Raw genomic sequence first — 21337 nt, forward strand, 5'->3', positions numbered from 1 at the left:
AATAACAACAACAACAACAACAACAAAAAAAAAAAAATCATCAACAAAAACAACAACCACTCAACCCAGCAACAACTCATAATAAAAAACAACAACAAACAACAAATAAACAAAACAAACAAAGAACATAACAACAAACAACAAAACAATAACAGAAATGTAATAAAAAAACAAACAAAAAACAACACCCCATCTACAGCCCTCAACCTCCAACAACAACAAACTGCCCCCTCCCCCCAAAACTCCCAAACACCTCCACCAAAACAAAACCACCAAAAAACAACCAACCAACTAACCAACAAAGAAAACCCCAAAGCAAAACAACATCCAACCCCCATCCCAAACAAAACACACAAAAACAACAACAACAACAAAAACAACAAACAAACAAACATGAAGCCCTCCCCCAAACAACAACAAACCAACAACAACAAAAATCCCCAATCGCCCATTCATTATAACGGGAAAATACAGAGAGAGAGAGAGAGAGAGAGAGAGAGAGAGAGAGAGAGAGAGAGAGAGAGAGAGAGAGAGAGAGAGAGTAATAACCACACTTAATCAAGCAATTGTGATAATCTCACTTAATGAAACAATATATGTTTTTGTTTCTTTCTTTCATATCCTGGTACTGAATAGAAACGTGTTGAAGACGGTCTTTGAAAACATAATAGTCGTGAAAGTTCTGTGTGAATAATTACACAGTAACATTGGCAAATATTACAGCACAAATGTAGCTTTTTGTTGGGTCTTATGCTAATAGAAAGCTTATGAGCATGTTTGTAAACACAAACGAAGGCTATATCAAAGTTTGACGTCACAGACCAATTTTGTACTGGCAGCAAAAACATGTTTTTGTAAATATTGTGTTTAGTTTTGGAACAAAACATAATTAAAAATAACACATTTATTAACATGATGTGTCGGTACAATATAATCAATCTGGTGTTCAACTACTATGTTTCTGTTTAGTTATTTAGTCTACATCTTAAGAGAACACTCTAACATGAACACGGTGGCAGTTGAAAATGTATATTTAAGAATACAGTGATTTTCTAAATTAATTAAGTATGGTGTGTGGAAATGGTTTCACTAACGGGCCAGAGATAGGGTCACAGGAGTCGTGTTTGGGGCTCCCTTTTAAATGAAGGTTTTTATTTGTTGCTAAAGTAGTGCCAGACCACACACCCCCCCAAAAAAAAAAAAAAAAAAAAAAAAAAAACATTAGCAATTTTTTCATATGCCCTTTTTCTTTGTTTTCTGTTAACTACATTTATGACTTTCGAACTTTTCACAAACCACAATCATATTTTCAATAACATATTCATAGGTTTTGCGAATGCAGTAAAAAGTAGACACACGCTTCTCTCCCAAGTGTTTAAGAAAATAACCCAAGCCAAGAATTATGATATTTTTTTCAAAACATCACACAAATAAAAATGCATTAGACACGCTTATGCAGTCTCAGTTTTGTTAAGAACAGGACGTTATTGTACAGGTAAAATCAATTTAACAAACATTCCTGAGTTTGCTGCATTGTAAGATGTTTCTGACTAATAAAATATTTCTACGATTAAACTTACATATTAAATATATTTTCTTGTTTGGTCTACAGGCTGGTAGGTACTGGGTTCGGATCCCAGTCGAAGCATGGAATTTTTAATCCAGATACCGACTCCAAACCCTGAGTGAGTGCTCCGCAAGGCTCAATGGGTAGGTGTAAACCATTTGTACCGACCAGTGATCCATAACTGGTTCAACAAAGGCCATGGTTTGTGCTATCCTGCCTGTGGGAAGCGCAAATAAAAGATCCTTTGCTGCCTGTCGTAAAAGAGTAGCCTATGTGGCGACAGCGGGTTTCCTCTAAAAAAATCTGTGTGGTCCTTAACCATATGTCTGACGCCATATAACCGTAAATAAAATGTGTTGAGTGCTTCGTTAAATAAAACACTTCTTTCTTTCTTTTTTCTTGTTTAGAATATCAGTGTCTGTATATTCAATATGTTTCTGGTCGTCTTAATATTTCTAAGAAGTCTAAACTGGATTTTGTCTTCAAATAATTTGGTACGTACGGAAAAACTATATTTGAGGAAATAAAATGAAATTTAACCTAGTACAAATATTAGAGCGATCAGAAACACGTTTAATATACAGCCACTAATATTTTATGCTTTTTTTTGTTTTAAACATTTTATTTCCCCAGATCATTTTGGTAAAGTCAAGGTTGGGGTGCCTTGCCTCAATGCCTTACAGAATTTATATGCATAGAAAATATTCAAATATATTCAACATACGCACACATTTAAATAGATATATAAAATGTACACAGTTTGTTTAATTGTACAGTATATTCATTTTTTTTAATACATAAACAAAATCATGGATATTGAAATAGACTCAATATACACCCGTAAGCTGTTTGTTATGTTTATTTGTTCTGAGGACGGGCTAGTACAGAGAAAACAAGGTTGAAAAAACAAAAACAAAACAAAGTGGTTGTAGTATTACAAAGGTGGACAACGATGAGAAAAACAAAGGAAAAAGAAAAGAAAAAAAAAAGAAAAAAAAAAGGAGAGACGATATTAGTTAGTTTGAAATATCGTGATTGTAACACTATCATAATAGAGATGGAGTAATGAGATTTAATAATAGAGATAAAAAAACCCACAAGAATATTATTTGTAAAGTTAGAACTGTGTAGACATTTATATACTGTAGATAAAATCAAAGTTGTTTCTAGTATTTTTTAATCGAAAAGATTAAGCCACTTGGACCATTCGATGTTAAATTTATCATATTCACAGTTTTTATAATAGATATATTTTTCGATATGAAATTTTTTTTGTAGAATCACTTTTATAGTATCAATACATAGATTTCTTTTAACCATCTTCATTGAATAAATATAATATTTAACCTTAATTATTAACCAGTTTATATTTTTTGTCCTTTTATCATCTATCATACCAAAAATAATTATATTTTTAGTAAATGAAATGCGAATTCCAGTTTTTATAAATATCCATTTTTCAACATTTTCCCAAAGTTCTCGGACTTTGTCACAATCGTAAAACAGGTGTTGTAGCGTTTCTGGGAGATTATTACAAAAAACGCATTTATTTGAATCAATATAATTTATCATATGTAGAAATGTATTGGTACCAAGAATTCTGTGTAGCAATCTGTATTGAAACCATATTAATGAAGTATCTTTCACGCATTTAAATGGTACAAAATAATACTTTGTCCATGTATGATGATCAAATATTAGACCTTTATCTGCGTATTTTGTTTGTGCTTTAGGAGGGTTTTTTTTATTATTAAAAGTGCTGTATATGGCCTTACTTGATGCATTCTTATTTAACAACATTTTTAATTTAAAAGGCAGAATTGGTATTTTGATTGCAATATATTGTGTTATATTGAGACTGTTTTGTATTTGTAAAAAAGCTTTTACAGCATTCGCCAATGATGCATAACTTAAAAAATTTGTGTTTATGTTATATTTTTGTGTGAAACATTCGAAATTTAAAACTTTTCCTTGCTCATCAAGCAGATCACTAAAAATAATACCTTTCTTAATAAATTTCTTGTATAAAAATGTTTTATTATTTAACAGTATTTTACTATTAAACCAAATATTTTGTCCCTATATATCTTCAGTAATTTGGAACTTTTGATGTTTTTGAACTAGTGTCCAGCTGCAAAAAACATCTCGCCAAAACATATTTTTTATGCTTTTCTTTTTAATTTCAATAAAATAATCACCATATATAATAAGATCTTTTGTTGTTAAACATGTAGTGGGCGTAAAGAGTTTAGTCCATGCTGCGTTTTGCTGATAAAGTCTTTGTAACCACGTCGTTTTTAAAGATGTAATAAGGTTTAAAATATCAGGAACCTTTAAACCACCATATCGATAATCTTGTGTTAATACATTTCTCTTGATTTTTTCTGGTTTATTTTGCCAAATAAATTTAAAAAACATGTGTTTAAAAGTTTGAATCATGTGTTTTGGTGGATTTGGAAGAGTTAGGAAAAGATTGATGATTTTAGGTATGATTAAAGATTTTACAACTGTAACTCTTCCAAGAACAGACAGTTTTCTAATTGACCAAAGCTTCATTAGAATCTGCATTTCTATAATTTTAAAGTTATAATTATATTCTATAATGTCATCTAAGTTAAGTGTAAAATTAATACCAAGTAGGCTGAATGTATCTGTCACGGGGATTCTATAATTCCCGTAACTGAATAAAACACGATTATCAAAATATCTCTCCTAACTGTATATCTATTAGATCTCTCTGTAACAGGCGGTTAAACCCTAGTATGGCTCGTCTAGGTATGATCAGAGATACGATCTTATATAAAGTATATATTATTATAGCACGTTAGTTCTCTAGAAACACAACAAAAACACAATACACTTTGGAATCTGTATTAATCTACGCTGACAAATGTACAGCCGTAGTAGTTAATTAATAACAGCAATAATAACAACCCAGAACTGATCACTTAATTAGTTAATCTCTAGGTGTCTAGTTACACAATATGCGAATCACTTCACCGTTACACCACACCCACACGTGTGATAATTGAGAAACGCTTCCAGGAGAAGTTAATTAATAAAGGAATTACAACACCATTCCTAACTGGTTAATTTTAATTAACCCTTACTACTCGTTCAGTAACGTGTGATAATTTAGGAACGCTTCCAGGGGAACTTAATTAATAAAGGAATTACAGCTCTATTCCTAACGGGTTAATTTTTAATTAACCCTAACTACTCATTCAGTAACCTTGTAACACAGAATTAATACTGGTACCTATCACAATAAAGACAATAACCTACAGTTTACCTAGGTCCACTAGGATGACTGGCTAAGCTTTATATTACCAAATACTCATATAATGTTAGAACAAAAAGTCTACGATTTACTTCGTCAGATGACCGAAGACACTGTCTAAAGAATATTGGTATAATACAGTATCAAAATATTTAAAGTCACATCAATCACATCAAGGTTATACACAGAGCAGAAATAAAAATATTTACCAAAGTCCAACGGACTACGTTCCCTGGGAGCCTTCCTATTCTGGTTCTCCTAGATATCTCTAAATCCTAGCTATTTATTCAAAAATCAGAAAACGCCTGTGGGTACAAGGCGGTACCTCCCCCTATCATCTGATATTTCCAACGCGACCAAGCGGTATTATTTCTCTCTGATCGTCAGACTTACTGACGCCATCGTCGCCAAATCACGGTTGTAAAAACCGCACTCGCAGAGGTATTACGTAACTACTCGCCACATGGCCTCCACAGCTGGACTAAGTGCATATTGGAATGTCCGATCGCGCGAAGTATCACGTAACAAGTTGCCCACCTGGGCTACGTGCAATGAAACTGCACACGGCCCTCTAACACAATTAAAATGGCCACAGGCGAAAACAAATTAAGAGCATGTACCGTCACAGTATCTTTACCCCATTCTAACTTCCATCGCACATGATGATATACATCTTTTGAATATTTTTTACTGCCTATCCATATGGCCTTAGACTTGGTGTAATTGATTTTTACGCCAGAAATATCTGAATAGAAATCAAGTAAAAGCATTGTATTTTTCAGAGACTGGGACGTCCCATCAAGAATAAAAGTAGTATCATCTGCGTATTGTGTTAGTCTGTATTCCTCCCCATCAATAAAAACACCTTTTATATTATTGTCATTTCTAACTAAAACTGAAAGAATTTCAGCACAAATTAAAAAAATATATGGAGAGAGGAGGATCTCCTTGTCTGCATCCCCTTTCAAGTTTAAATGTTTCTGATATGTGACCATTTTGTATTACGCAGGACATAGAATTTTTATATAAAGTTTGTATCCATCTTTTTATTGAGGAGTCAAAGTTAAATATATGTTATGTTTTTTCTACAAAGGACCACGAGACTGAGTCAAATGCTTTTTCAAAGTCTATTAATACTAAAAGACCAGGTATAGAATGTGTTTCTGTATACTGCATGATATCATACACTAAACGAATGTTTTCTCCAATGTATCTACCTTTTATAAAACCTGTTTGATCATTATTTATAATTTTATACAAGACTGTTTTAATTCTGTTAGCTATACAACCAGCGGCTATTTTGTAATACAATTTAAATGTGTTATAGGTCTCCAATTTTTTAGAAACTGCTTAGGCTTATTTGGTTTTGGAATGCACGTTATAATTCCAAATTTTTGAACAACAAACATTTCGCCTACACTGTAGCTGTAATTAATTGCTCTAACTATAAAATGTCCTAGATCCACCCAGACATTTTTTAAGAACTCTACTGTAAACCCATCTGAGCCAGGACCTTTTTCGTTTTTCATACTTTTAAGAAAGTTAAAAGCTTCCGAATAAGTAATTTGTCCTGCTAGTTTCTGTGCTTCTTTGTCTGATAATTATTTTTAAAATTATAACCAGCTATTTTCTCACCTATATCATTATCAGATTTATTAAATGGCGCCGAATATAGTTTTTGGTAAACATATTTTGTTTCTATTAGAATTTGTTTTTGGTCAGTTATAATTTCCCCATCATTGAGTTCTATTCTTGATATAAGTTTGCTATAGTAATTTCGGGATTCCATATTACAAAAGTATTTTGTTGGTTTTTCACCTTCATCTATCCATTTTGCTCTTGCTCTTATATAATGACCTTTCATCTTTTCTCTTCGCAATTCCAATAACTCTTTCTTACTTTTTTTGTAATAGTTCAGTATTAGCCTCATTTTCAGATTCTTCCAGTTCCTTGATTTTCTCACATAGTGTATTTTCTTTTTCACTGGTCTTTTTCTTTTTGAATGCCGAATATGATATTGTTTTACCTCTTACTTCCATTAATAGTGTTTCCAGAAATAAGCTGTAATTTATTATAAACTGTATTTCATCTTTTGGTATAATGCTTATAGTTTGTGGGCTATAGATTAATATAGCGTATTGATTTGTAATATTATTTATAACATCTTTTACACTTTTTATGTATTCTTTATCAAATAACAGTGAATTGTTAAATTTCCATAAGCCTCTACCCTTGTGTATTTTATTTAAATTTAAAAATAATACAACAATTGAGTGGTCTGATCTATAGCTGTTTTCTATTATAACTTTTTCTGTTCGTGACATTAAATTAGTTGATAAGAGGAAAAAGTCTAACCTGGCTAATTTCAGTACACTCGATTTCCTCCATGTATATCTCCTGAGATTGGGATATAATTCCCTAAAAGGGTCTTTTAAATCAAAAGCTTCAAGATTTTGTAATAGAATTTCTCGCGCCTTTGGGTGGTTAGTATGTAAGTAATTTTTGGTATCTAGCTTTTGATCTAACACTAAATTAAAATCTCCACATATTAAATACTGTTCATTTGCAAACTCTTCAATACACTGTAATATAGTTTTTAAAAAACTAGGCTTATCAGTATTTGGTCCATAAATGTTTAAAAGCGTTACTCTTCCCCTTCTATAGTAGTGTCCAAAGCAATAAAGTTTCCAGTATTATCTGATTTTATTTTATGAAGTTCATATTGAAAATTGTTATTTAGCAGAATTGCCACCCCTCTTCCGTTACTAGTAAGTGAGTTAAATAAACATTTGTATCCCCACTGGGTTTGTACATATGGTTCTATGTCATCAGTAAAATGAGTATCTTGTAAGCAATATATGTTAAATTATTTACATTTTAAATAATTAAAAACAATTCTCCGTTTTTCAGGATCTCTCAGTCCCTGCCAGTTTAATGTCATTAACTGAAAGCATGACATTTTAAAATAATAGCAAATTGATGAAACTTGTCTACTTTCGTTTCTTCAAAAATTGTGAACAGTATGTTTAATGGAATGTGATTTGATTTAGGTGAATTATCACACAAATGTTTACTCCATCTCTGTACCAGATTTAGTGAAATTTGTAAAAGAAAGATATTAAAAAAAAAAAAATATAACAAGAAGTGCTGAGAACGAAAGAGAAATAGTAATACTGTTAATAGATTGGGCATTAAAAATAACATACAGGTCATAGGTTTTCCCCCTTCTCCCAAGCATGTTAAGTAAGAATGGGTTTACCTATAGATAATATGAGAGGATAGATAACAATGTATTTTAATCATCTTCATTTTCCGTGTAATAATATGCATCTATGTCTCTATACTCGTATTTGATACTTCATATCAGCTTGAACATATACTCACATAAACAATACACATACAAAATACAATATACATGCGCACTTACACATACGCGCATACATTACACATGCGCTCGTACACAAAACTAAACACTAACATTTTATTATTAGGTATACTATAAGCTTATGTCTTATTTGCCTGTGAAAAGATACATTCGTTACACAGTGTCTCGACCAGTAATGAATATCACTGCATGCATGGAAAGCGAATTTATCTACAACTAAAATTATTTTAATAAATAAATAAGTAAATACGACATTCTATGGTCAAATAATTAAGTATCAGTTTAACTAATCAAGGTCGATGAACTTTGTTCTGTGCAAACAAATTATATGTGCTTTACCTAGACATTTAACAAACTTGTAAGAAAAACAAAAAGTGCGGTAACAATCACATATTTTTCAATGTTCATAGTCACCCGCGTCCGCACCCACATATAAAGATCAATCACACAGACAGACACACACGCTCAGTTGCGCATGGGCTCGTTGTGACTATCGTATGAATTTATTATTGTTTTCATTATTTATGTTTGTTACTACCTTATTTCATAGATATTCCTGACAAAATAGAGAAAATACTTATACAGTTTATTATTTCTACAGGAAAGAATGAAAAATACATTTGATATGTAATTACAATCGTTAAAAAGTCTCTCTTAGTCGATAACTTTTTAAAAATTGCAACAAACTTAGGAATGTCAATTTAATATTTGTGAAACTTTGTCCGCCAAGTCTCGCCATAATACTCAGTATAAAAACAAGTTTCCTCTGTTTTCCTCGATACATCACGCTTGCACATGTTTATGTTATAATCATCGTGTGACGTCAATTAGTATTTAAACCTGCGATAGACTGTGTTGTTATGTGTCATAATTACCATGCACAGGAGAAATCAAACATCCTGTAACATATGTCATTTTCTCACACCTTGTCATTTCTGTGGTGCTCTGTATAAGGTTCCACACCACCATTAATTACTCCATGCAGTTCAATACAATTTCTGTCAGAATATAGCCAACTTTGTAAAAATACTACACTATCGAGAAGCTCACATGACTACTAATTTCAGAGAGTGCTCCCAACTGACAAGTACCGTGTAAAAATCACCTTAGGTCGTAGAAAACCCTCATGCCAGAACACAGCTTCATGTTGCTCTTATATAATGACATTATAGCACGTGTACAGTTGTTATCAGTTAGTACTACATAATAGCAAGTAATTTGAAACCATAGGGTTATTTAAATTCTACAGATGTAAACCTACTTTTAATCATCAAAGAAAGGTTCTACAGCAAGTAACGACATGACAAACAAGATGTGGAGGAAATTACTACAAGTAACAAAACGCTGTGTTTAACTGTCAAACCAAATGACAACTTCTTTTATTTAATCAATGTGAGATAAAATAGCACGTTTATTAAAAACAACTCAGCGATTGTTGTTTGCAGAGAGCTATTTTAAAAAATATATTTACCAGACGCATTCAGTAATGGGATCTAACCCAGTTGGAATAGCGTTTCTCTGAGGTGATTGGGCAGGCACGACGGAGGTGTGTGTGTGTGTGTGTGTGTGTGTGTGTGCGCGCGCGCGCGCGCGTGTATATGTCTGTGTGTGTGTGCCTGTCTGTGTGTGTGTGTGTGTGTGTGTCTGTATGTGCGTGTGTGTTGTGTGTGTTCATATGTGTGGTGCGTGCATGTGTGTGTTGGAGTTGGGGCTGGGGCATTTAGGGACCGAAGCAAAAGTATTTTGAAGCCAAAAGAGACGAAATGTTTCGTCTAGGGGGAGGGGATCAAAGAAATCCACTAGAGTTATTTCGTCTTGTTTTGGAAAAAAAGGCTTCACCCTCTAAAAATCAAAAAGGAGTTGAAAAACGATATGTGTTTATTTCCTGTATTTACTTCGGTAAACTCCGGCATGGATCGTATGAAATCGTTATAAACCATTTATTTTTAAAGGCATATTGTCACAGACCACTGACCTATTTAATGGTCTAACAAAGTATTACCTGAACAAAAATTATTTGATTTGTCCCTAAATGTACTTTATTCAACCATCTTCATAACCACCATACTACATTTATTAATGCTATTTTATAAAAGTAATTGAATTATGGCAATGGTCCATAATTCAAAAACTAAAATTGCCGAGAGGGTTGACATGGATGTCACTCCATCATGGTTCATTTAAGGTGATGCGATAGCTGGATTTGGTTTCCAACAATTAATGTAATTTTTATTTATTATCCGTATTTAGAGAAATAAGGTCCTTAAATCCGTGACAGTATGCCTTTAAGACTCCTCTGGTTATTACATAGACTGAGCAAGGGCAAACGAAGGCATTCCTGTCATGGTCGGAGGAGCCGGGCCGGCTCTTGTGCCCACGACAGGCGTGCGCTACAACAGCTTGTTCTGAAGGTACACGCAAAACCCTATGACCTGACCTGACCTAAAGGAAGGAATTGTTTTATTTAACGACGCACTCAACATATTTTAATTACGGTTATATGGCGTCAGACATATGGTTAAGGACCACACAGATATATAGAGGAAACCCGCTGTCGCCACTTTTATATGCACCATCCCACAGACAGGGTAGTACATACCACGGCCTTTGATATATCAGTCGTGGTGCACTGGCTGGAACGAGAAATAGCTCAATGGGCCCACAGACGGGGATCGATCCCACATCGACCGCACATCGAGCGAGCGCTGTACCACTGGGCTACGTCCTGCCCCCGAGCAAGAGCAAAGTACTATAACAACCAGCCATGAAACATAACCATCGTTTTCACTTTCCTTCCTGGTCCTTTGAATGGAGGGCTCTGGCCGTGAGTATCCCCCCCCCCCCCCCCCCCCCCCCCCCCCCAGTTGGCTATTAATGAACTGCTTTATCCCATCCGGGCTTATTCCGGTTAAATACCGTATCTGTGGCAAGTGGATGAAAGTAAAGTAAAGTTTGTTTTATTTAACGACGCCCCTAGAGCACATTGAGTGTCTGCAGAGAGACTAAATGATTTAGTCTCTTTTGGCTTCATATACATTTGCTACGCTCCCTTAGCCCTTTAAATAAGTTTGCTTCAAATAAAAAACACGGGTGACGGACAGGTGGATAGGTAGTATAGGTGGATACACGACGAAGATGTTGTATGCACATTATATTTTAGGCAAAGATTATTGGAGTAAACCAATGAGTACTAGCACATTACCTTAATGATATTTTCGATTTAATTATGCAAATGTTATATGTAATGTCGATTAATTTGTAATTATTACCAAAAAAACCCCAACAAAACAAAAAAACGTAATAGGACACTTGCAACTTTGAGAATTCATCTTTAACCAACAAGTGATAGATATCCAAATTTAATAAATGTAGCACTTGGCAGAGAAGGATACGACTACCTCCACATGGGTTACGCCCCTGTATTGGCAGCAAGGAATCTTTTACTTGTACCTGTCGCAAAGACAGGACAACATGTTTCACAGTCTTCGGTATGGCCTCAAAATCCGGAAATGTATCCGCGCAAGTAGTCTGCTGTTTGACCGTGATTATTTCATGACAGACAGCTTTGAAGTGGCAACTATTTGACTGAACTTGACAGGGGAGAGCATGTAGTTTGTAAACATGTGTAACTTGTTGACATTGACATTTGTGGTAATTCTGCCCCATGCAAAAGTAGTGCATTTTGTGTAAAATGGGTGTACTCCGGCCAGGTTTAGTGGGTATGTTTGTTTAAACCAATATCCTGGGAGAAAGCGCTGGACAACAGGGGTTGTCCTTTTCAGGGTATGTTTCCCACAGGTAGGCAAAGGTACATACAAACATCCACGGGCCTGTTGATACTAATAAAAATGTTATAGCCACTAACGCTATATAGAAACATATAGCGTAATTCATTGTGGTCCGTGACCGTATGCCAGTTGGTGGAACGGAAAGATACTCAAAAGTACCTCGACGACACATTGCATGCCAGTCGACTAACCTAACCACAACGCTAAATATGGTTCTGTACAATGAGAGAATCCAAGTCAAATAAAATTCATCAACATAATTTGAGACAATTAATTTTGTACGATTGCTGCATTTGTCGGTGAAATCAAAACCAAGAACGCAGTTTTAAAAAACAAATACCCGCACATACATATAAAGTTGAATCAGCGGACTGAACTAGGGTAGCAATACACCAAATACCATTTCACGGGTCAAAGTTCGAAATGGTCACAGATCAACATTGAATACTGCCAAGCCCGTCATTATCTGCTAAAAGCTGTTTATTTTGCCAGTAAAGTTGATCTTAGCTAGTATCAGTGAACCATGTGGTATTGTGATTGTAACATGCAACGTTCCACAACAAATATAACGGTAATGTTTGTGCGAAGCAAGGAGAGTTGAAGACACGTTCTTTGATCATATTATGTGATACAAGCCACTTGAGCCCCAGTTTTCTTCGATAGTTTATATTATGATGTTTAAAAGGCTGAAATTAGCTAACGTGTAATGTGTCTGTGGTAATGTACTCTCAGGATGAAGATGGGTGAAACTATGTAAACTATGTACATGTAGAAACATGACGTTTATACATAGCGGCGGGAGGGTTCCTTATCTCATTATGGAGACCAAGTGTTATAATTTCAACGTTAGACACTCAACAATATATGTCAAGGAAAGTTAAAGTTTGGTTTGTTTATCGATACCAATAGAAAACATTGGTTTATTAATCATCGACTATTGGATGTCAAACATTTGGTAATTCTGGCATATAGTCTTAGAGAAAAAACTCGCTAAATTTTTCCATTCGTAGCAAGGGATCTTTTATATGCACTATCCCACAGACAGGTCAGCGCATACCACGGCCTTTGATATAGCAGTCGTGGTGCACTGGTTTTAACAATAAATAGCTCAATGGGCCTGCGGCCTGCCGACTGGCATCGATCCCAGAAATCTTTACCACGAGGCTATGTCACTCCTCTTTACGGAAAAGACAGTACATACCACAACCGTTGATATATCATTCGTCGCACCCCGGCCTGTATCGTTCCCCATCTCTGAACGAGGTAAAAACAAAAATGCATGAGTCTATGTGTTTTCTCAGGCGGGATCTAGTTCAGTCGGTAGCACGCTCGCCTGGCATGCTTTGGGCGTAGGATCGAATCGTCTTAGTTGACCCTTTATCTGACTGGATTTTCCGCCATCCAATCCAGTGATACACGATTGGTATGTTAAAGGCTGCGGTGTCTGCTGTGGGAAAGTGATTTTATAAAAGATATGCTAATGAAAATATGAAGCGTGTTTCCTCTAAGACTATGAGACAGAATTATGAAATGTCTGAGACCCAATAATCGATGATTAATATTATAATCAATGTGCTCTAGTGGTGTCGTTAAACAAAACGAACCTTAGCTTGAATTTGTTGTGTGTTTTCATTAGACCATTGGTTCTTAAAGTGATGTGCATAACATATTCGACTTTAGATCTCACTAATTAGGCATGTAGCGATTTTTTGTTTTGTTTCCGTCTGTTCGGAACACACTGCGGTCCTTTTAGTGCATCAGTGTTATTAACAGCTGGTAAAGAGTTGCAAATATTCACAAATGCGTTTCAAGTTATTTTAATCTAATTACAGCTTAACATTCCTGTGGTTTTCACGTGGACTGTTTTGAGGTCAGCATGTTTATAGTTATTTTGGTCTTGCACGGCGTTTTATCGTTTCCACTTTGGTGCAATCTAAATCCCTGAAGTCTGGGATCGGGATCGGGATTGGGAACTCTGTTAAAGCGCGGGCGCGACGTAACCCGGTGGTAAAGCGTCGCAGAATCGAACCACCTCGGTTGATCCATACAACTGATTGGTTTTTGTCTCGTTCCAACCAGTGCACCACAACTTGTTAAAGGCCACGGCATGTGTTTTCCTGTCTGTGGGAAAGTACATAAAAAAACCTCACTTGGTTCATTACGAAAAACGTAGCGGGTTTCCTCTGATGACTACGTGTCAGAATATCAAATAGCCGATGATTAATTAATCAATGTACTCTAATAGCGTCATTAAACAAAACAAACTTTAACCATCCCAGGCACATTCTCTGACATTGATAATAACTGTTTCCGGGGTGGAATGCACTATAATATTTATATATATGTTTTAAAGGGACATTCCTGAGTTTGCTGCATTGTAAGATGTTTCCGACTAATAAAATATTTCTACGATTAAACTTACATATTAAATATATTTTCTTGTTTAGAATATCAGTGTCAGTATATTCAATGTGTTTCTGGTCGTCTTAATATTTGTAAGAAGCCCAAACTGAATTTTGTCTTCAAATAATTTCGTACGTACAAAAAAATCATTTTTAGGAAATAAAATGAAATTTAACCTAGTACAAATATTAGAACGACCAGAAACACGTTTAATATACAGCCACTAATATTTTATGCAAAAAAATATACTTGATATGTAATTACAATCGTCAAAAAGCATCTGTTAGTCGATAACATCTTTAAAATTGCAGCAAACTCAGGAATGTCCCTATAACCACGATATTTAAACATGTCCGTCAACGACCCATGCTTATATAGGTTGCATGGTACCAAAGAAGAGAGTTCCGTGTCAAAGTTCGAGGTGTACCGTCAAATATTTACGGAGTAAAAACAGCTGTGAGTGTGATTGATAGCAATATGTGACATTGATTATTTGTACAAACACCATTATCCACTGACAATAAATAAATACACGTTTATTTGTTATACAGTTGTTATCCAGTATATACCAGAGGCTGAATCTAATGCAGGGTACCCCACAAAAATGGAACTGCAATTTTCAGCAAAAATGACGGTTGCTAATTAAAACATTAATTAAATCTCTTAAGTGATATGTGATACACCCTCCCCATTTTCTTGCAGGTAGACTAGATGTACTTCCTGCGTTGTTGACACGCTGCTTATATCAGGTTTATTAGTAAACATTAATATTATCGGCAATAGGAATTGATTTGGTCTATTATAACCTATAGCATATATTCACTGTATCAGGGTTGAAAATTAACATGAAAACCATTGTCGCCAGCAGGGCCAGTTGAAGACAAATCTTACTGGCCCTTCTCAAGTTGAACTAGCCCTCCAATTATCACATTGCAATTTAAATACACAGACAAAATCAAAACTAAAATATTCTTTGTTGAATAATAATCATGTGCTCACCGTATATAGTCCGTTTCCTTCAAAAGGAAACCGTCGAATTGGCATGTAACTTCATAATGAATACAGTTAAAACTCATATAAAATCATGTTATCAAGTTTTAAATCCATACCAACCCATACCAACATTTTTTGAAAAAGAGAAAGAAATCCAGTATATATAAAAAAAAAATTCGTTACAAATTACCATTAAATTATGATGATTAAATCTCATTTTTAATACAGGCAACAAAATGCTAGAACAGCCGAGACATACAGCTTCACTTGTATTGTCTCTGAAGTTAAAACCAATAATGCAATGCAAAGAGAATAAAGGTAGAAATGCGCGTCATTTAGTATATATAAACCTAGTATCGGGGTGGTGGTCTTCTCTGTGGCGATGCAAGAAGGGGTACAATCTTCAGTATCGGATTTCCTCGGGAATGGACGAAGCACGCATACGTGTATGTTTAATTTGGATATTATAAATGCTACATTACTTGGCTACTAATAAAAAAAATATCAAAAGAAAAATAAATCTGCTCATTTTCAACTCTGTTATATTATCAGTATTTTATATTGTGTGCCATTTACTGTGATTTGACAATAACAATTGCTTAAATCACTGGAAATTATTAATAAAATATCAACATAAATATTAGTATCTGTCAGTGGTTTTAATAACACATATATAAAAACCAACTAGGCTATATTGAAAATATTGCATTCAGTGACTTGACATACCTTGGGTGTTTTCCCCACCGTGATATGTACCACATTAATTTACTACTGTTTGTGGATGCAGTGGTGTTCATTGCAGATGCCACATGTAATATGTTTTGTTTTCTAGTGGAGATCTTATCATATGCCCATTAAAGTATTTTAAAACAATGAATGAGTTCTAAAGGAATGGTTATTAGAAATGAGAGACTCTGGCTATGCATGCACATAATACATGTATAACTGAGCATACAAGAGTAGTATTTTTATTTATTATTTGTTTTAAATATGATACAGTGCATTTGTACACAACTTTGCATTACACCGATGCTTCATGAGTTGTACATTAAATCAGGCTGCACTGTAGGAACAACACTTTCAATTACGTTATCACATCAAATCAGAACACAGAAGACCTTCACAGTCATAAAAACACCCAATTGGACACAGTTTGAAAAATACTCTTTTTTTTAGTATAGATTGCATGGCACCAAAGAAAAGAGTTCCGTGTCAAAGTTCGAGGAGTACCGTCAAATATTTACGGAGTAAAAACGGGTGTCGGTGTAATTGGTAGGAATATGTGACATTGATTATTTGTGCAAATACTATTATCCACTGACAATAAATAAATAGACTGCTAGGTTATATAGTTGTTATGCAGTATATGTAAGAGGTTGAAACTAATGCAGGGCACCTCCAGAAATGGAACTGCAATTTTCATAAAAAATGACGTTTACTAATAAAAACATGAATTAAATGTCTTAAATGGTATGTGACCCCACATTTTCTTGCAGATAGATTAGATGTGAGGTGCCAGACTTTTTAGTGATGTACTTCATGGGTGTGTTGATACGCTGTAGTTTTATTAGTAAATGTTAACATTATCGGCAATAGAAATTGATTTGGTCTATTAGAACCTGAAATATTAGGCTTTAGTCTCAAGACCCAAGCATGCAATTATCATAGCTCCTGCAAATTTATAGAGCACTGAATTCTACATTTTATTTTTAGCCTCATTGCATTCTCTAATTTTGCTGTTTTGTCATGGGCACGAATACAGCTAATGTCACACATGTTTAACCCCCGTTTTCTCACCACAGTGAACTATGTGTTATAAATAATGAATGAATGAATGGATGTTAAACGACACCCCACCACAATAAAAAAAGTCTCCTATTGGACGTCAAACAAAGATAAGAATACCAATATGATTAATTCCAATAAACATTGTATAATTGTGGATCATAAATAAAAAGAAGTAAGTTCACCAGATTGAATGGTCTTTAAATCGTTGATTGAGTAAATTTTAACGGCCCAACGAAGATGTATAAACGACTTCGTTTTCACTAACCATTCTTTGGTAAAACATCTGAGACAGCTGAGGTGAGTACCCAAGACGGCGAGCTTGAAAATTAATTGGATATAAGTTGTTAAATAAATGAAAATGAAAAAGAACGTTTTCGACCACAACAACAACAAAAAAACAAGTCATTTAACACGACTTACCCAGAAGATCCGCAATGGCCAGATTTAGCAAGAAATTGTTGGTGACACTTTGCAGTTGTTTGTTGGGCGCTATCACGAGAAGAACGAGAATATTTCCTGCCAGGGATGTGAGGAACACTGGGACGTAGAAACACAGGAGAACAATTGTCGACGGGTTCCGCACCGTGAACAGACTGTCTCTGAAGTTACTGATCACACGAAGCCAGTCGTCATCCACAGGAACCTTGTAATTCATCGAGTCATTCGACCACAAGTAGAAACCGTGACTAAAATTCGCCATATCTGTAAGTATGTACATTTCCCTTAGCCTCCTTTAGTTATGTTCTACTACTTTACATCTTTTGTTGTTGTTTTTTTTTGTTTTTTCAGCGAATGATGAAGGAGTGTGGGCTGCAATACCTATAACAGACACATAAACAGGAAGTCCGCTCAATTTCTGTACGTTGTTTATGTTCCATTTTGAAACTTTTAAAAAGCGCCATCTGTGCTCTTTAACAAACTGATTTCCAATACGCGTCTGTTTACACCCACAAACAACTAATTAGCGGGCTATAACTTCCGTTATGTGATCATGTGCATACAGCTGGTGTTCATCATGTACCACAGACAAACTTTTCAAAGAGAGAGAGAGAAATATTTGTCATATAGACTTAGTTACAATTTCAGTTTAACATCCCGCGAAAACTGGGCGATCTCAAATTTAGCATAACATCACGCAAGATAGGGCGTTCTCAAATTGATATGAAATAGTTATTTTCGTCAAAGCATTTCAAAGTATCTGTGATCGTGAACGCATCATTATTTCATTGCCGACGGATAGACGTCTGAACGCCATTTTACCACTTCTAATATTAGAAAGTTACCAGACAGAGGTAATAACTGCTTCATCATTCAGTCTTTACTGTCAATCAGCTGTTCGCATTCATCCACCTTCGATGATGTAAAAAGGAGACGAAAAAGAAAAACCCTACCACCCCTCAAAACTGAGCAACACTTGGCTCTGTTAATGTTATTTCAGAACTAAGACATCTCAGGCATGCGCTTTAGAACGCTGGTCTCAGAGAACAATGTTTTCGAAAAACAAAAGCAGGCACCAGTGACATAAAAAATAAACCTTTTTTTCTCTCTCTCCCAACACTATAAGCACGAGAGAAAATTCGTTGGCGTGTGAATGAACAACCCTGAGTCTAACTGTTGGCGAAAACCCGACGGAAACTGCTGGAAGTTCCGCTCATTTCCGAAGCTCTGTCCCAATCTCCCAATCACGGAATTCCAAAACTTTTGTTTGCTCGGGTCGGTATTACTACGCGGCGAAACTCGTCGCAAGTCGATAGGGGGTCAGGTGCCATCGACAGCGCCAGACGAACGAGCGAGCGATAGCGCAGCGGCCGTTAGCTAAGACCTAAAGACTAAAAGAATCAATTGGTCAACGTGACGTTCTTTGGCAGTTCCGACAGTAAGCTTATTACTTTCAATACAATATGCCTAGATTCGAGAGAACGAACACAATCAACAATGCACGGAGTTCATTATAGGGATGTGAGCTCGTTATAAGAATGAATTCTATTTGTGTTCTTGGGATTTTACACTGATCGATAACTGATTTAGCTTTATATAAGGCCGATTATGTTCACAATGATAAGGTTTGGTAATTAATTTGCGTTTACGGAACTACACCTACACAGAAAGTATGCAGTGTATATAAATGAAAATAAAATCACAATAAGGGAATATCTGTGGTGACTGTAGCTAAACTTTACCAGAGTATTAGTAGCTTTTAGTGATCATTTAGATGGCCTAGACTGACGTTACACATTCATCCCGGTCTATTCATAATAGTAAATGTTTAAAAAAACGTTAACGTTTATATTTCACGCACATTATGATACTGGGCTTCGGCACGCGGATAGGGGTGGGGGTGGTAGTGGTGGTGTAGGTCTGGGTAGGTGTGGGTTTTGGGGTGTGGGTGGGTTAATGTTCTAACTGGTGATGTGTTGTAAATGTCGACTACAGGCGGAACTATGCGACATTTTGTCGTCTTAGTAGCAGTAATGTACACCATTCAACAACAGTGGTACCATGCAACTCAGTGCCACAAAGAACACTTGCTTCAAGTGCGCTATTCAACAACACGACCCATACCTGTAATGGTATAATGTAGCCCAATGTTGCAAAGAGCGTTTGCTTCAACTATGCTATTCAACAACATAACATATGCCTGTAATGGTATAATGTTATTTGGAAGTGGTACTCTGTAATTCATTGTTACAAACAGCGCTCGTCTCAAATATGTCAATCAAGCATACCTGGAAGTAGTACCACGTATAACTTGATGTCGCAAACAGCGCTCGCTATGCGATTGGTCGCCCTAAACGGATCTCTGGAATTTGTGTCGTCCCTGTCAGTACCAGATCGCCGTTATTTACCATGAACTGCGGTGTCGTTACGATTCCTCGTCTTATGCACCTTAGGCGGGTGCTGTGCCTGGATTATTACTGTCGAAGTGGCTGTAGATATTACCGAGACTATAGTTGTTCTTTACGTACCTAGCATGTGTTCATACCATATCTTGCAAAACCAACCCATTCTGTTACCACTAGAAACGACTCCCCCAATTTATTCGTCCTGTGACGTCATGATATCGAGGCTATTTCTCGTCCCAGCCAGTGCACCACGACTGGTATATCAAAGGCCGTGGTATGTACTATCCTGTCTGTGGGATGATGCATATAGAACATCCATTGCTACTAATGAAACAATGTAGCGTGTTTCCTCTCTATGACTGTCAACAATGGCCATATGTTTGACATCTAATAGCCGATAATTAATAAATCAATTTGCTCTAGTGGTGTCGTTAAATAAAACAAACTTCTTTGATGATATCGACGATGCAAGATGTCCCTCCACACACAGAATACAAAGTGTGAGATTATTGTCTTGAAATAGTGCTTCGTCGCCAATCCTCTGAAGAGAGGGAATCATATACATGTTTGACCCCCCAAAAAAGGAAGAGAAAAAAAAAAATGTATATTGTCATATGAAGGTGCCCACTTTGCCACGAGTCACACAAAACGTGATTCTGTAATTATAATATATAACTGAGCCCGCATCATTTGAGAATGGCATTTCTAAACTGGTTATGCTATCTGGTAAGCCCACGAATAGCTATTAATGGTTGCCCATCGACTGCGTGGTCTGTCTTAGCCAGAACAGCGAACTAAAGAGCAAACCTGGTCTAAGGATAGTTTGATTATGATGATGATATTAGTATACAAACATGTCTGGAAGATGACCGAAATTTTAAAGTTCGATAACTCTATTTGTCCATTATAATTAATCTACTTAACTTTCGCTAGGGGTATTTGGAAAAGTGTGTCAAGCAAAACAGCTGCATTTATTGTATTTGATTGATGACATGTCTAACTGTAGCCATGCGTATTACTACCGTGGTGTATTGGACATCCAGAGCGAATCATTTTATTGGTCACCTGTTATACACATTTAAGATACATGTTCTAACATTAAGTCTATTTTTTTTCAGGGACAATAAAGATAAAAACAAATATGCACAGATTGTTTATCATGATATATGTTTGGTGGAGGTGGAGAGTACAGCCTCTTGTGAGGGGCCACAGTCTCTATTGGGTGGAGGACATTAGCCACGTTTATATCTTTATTTATAGGGCGTGTATATCGCTAGCGACTGTTGAGTA

The 21337-nt window shown here is 35.6% G+C and overlaps 1 protein-coding gene across 1 annotated transcript in view; it reads right to left on the minus strand.

The window, feature by feature from the left end:
* The window catches only part of LOC121373953 (gastrin/cholecystokinin type B receptor-like), a 98256-nt gene extending 79892 nt beyond the window's left edge, over positions 1–18364 (minus strand). Inside the window, exon 1 of the mRNA XM_041500801.1 lies at positions 17625–18364. Coding sequence (XP_041356735.1) covers positions 17625–17922 — 298 coding nt within the window. The 5' untranslated portion in view covers positions 17923–18364. The remainder of the gene's footprint in view (positions 1–17624) is intronic.
* Between the last annotated feature and the right edge of the window lie 2973 nt (positions 18365–21337).

Source organism: Gigantopelta aegis, chromosome 6, assembly GCF_016097555.1.
Source record: "Gigantopelta aegis isolate Gae_Host chromosome 6, Gae_host_genome, whole genome shotgun sequence".
Taxonomy (NCBI): domain Eukaryota; kingdom Metazoa; phylum Mollusca; class Gastropoda; order Neomphalida; family Peltospiridae; genus Gigantopelta; species Gigantopelta aegis.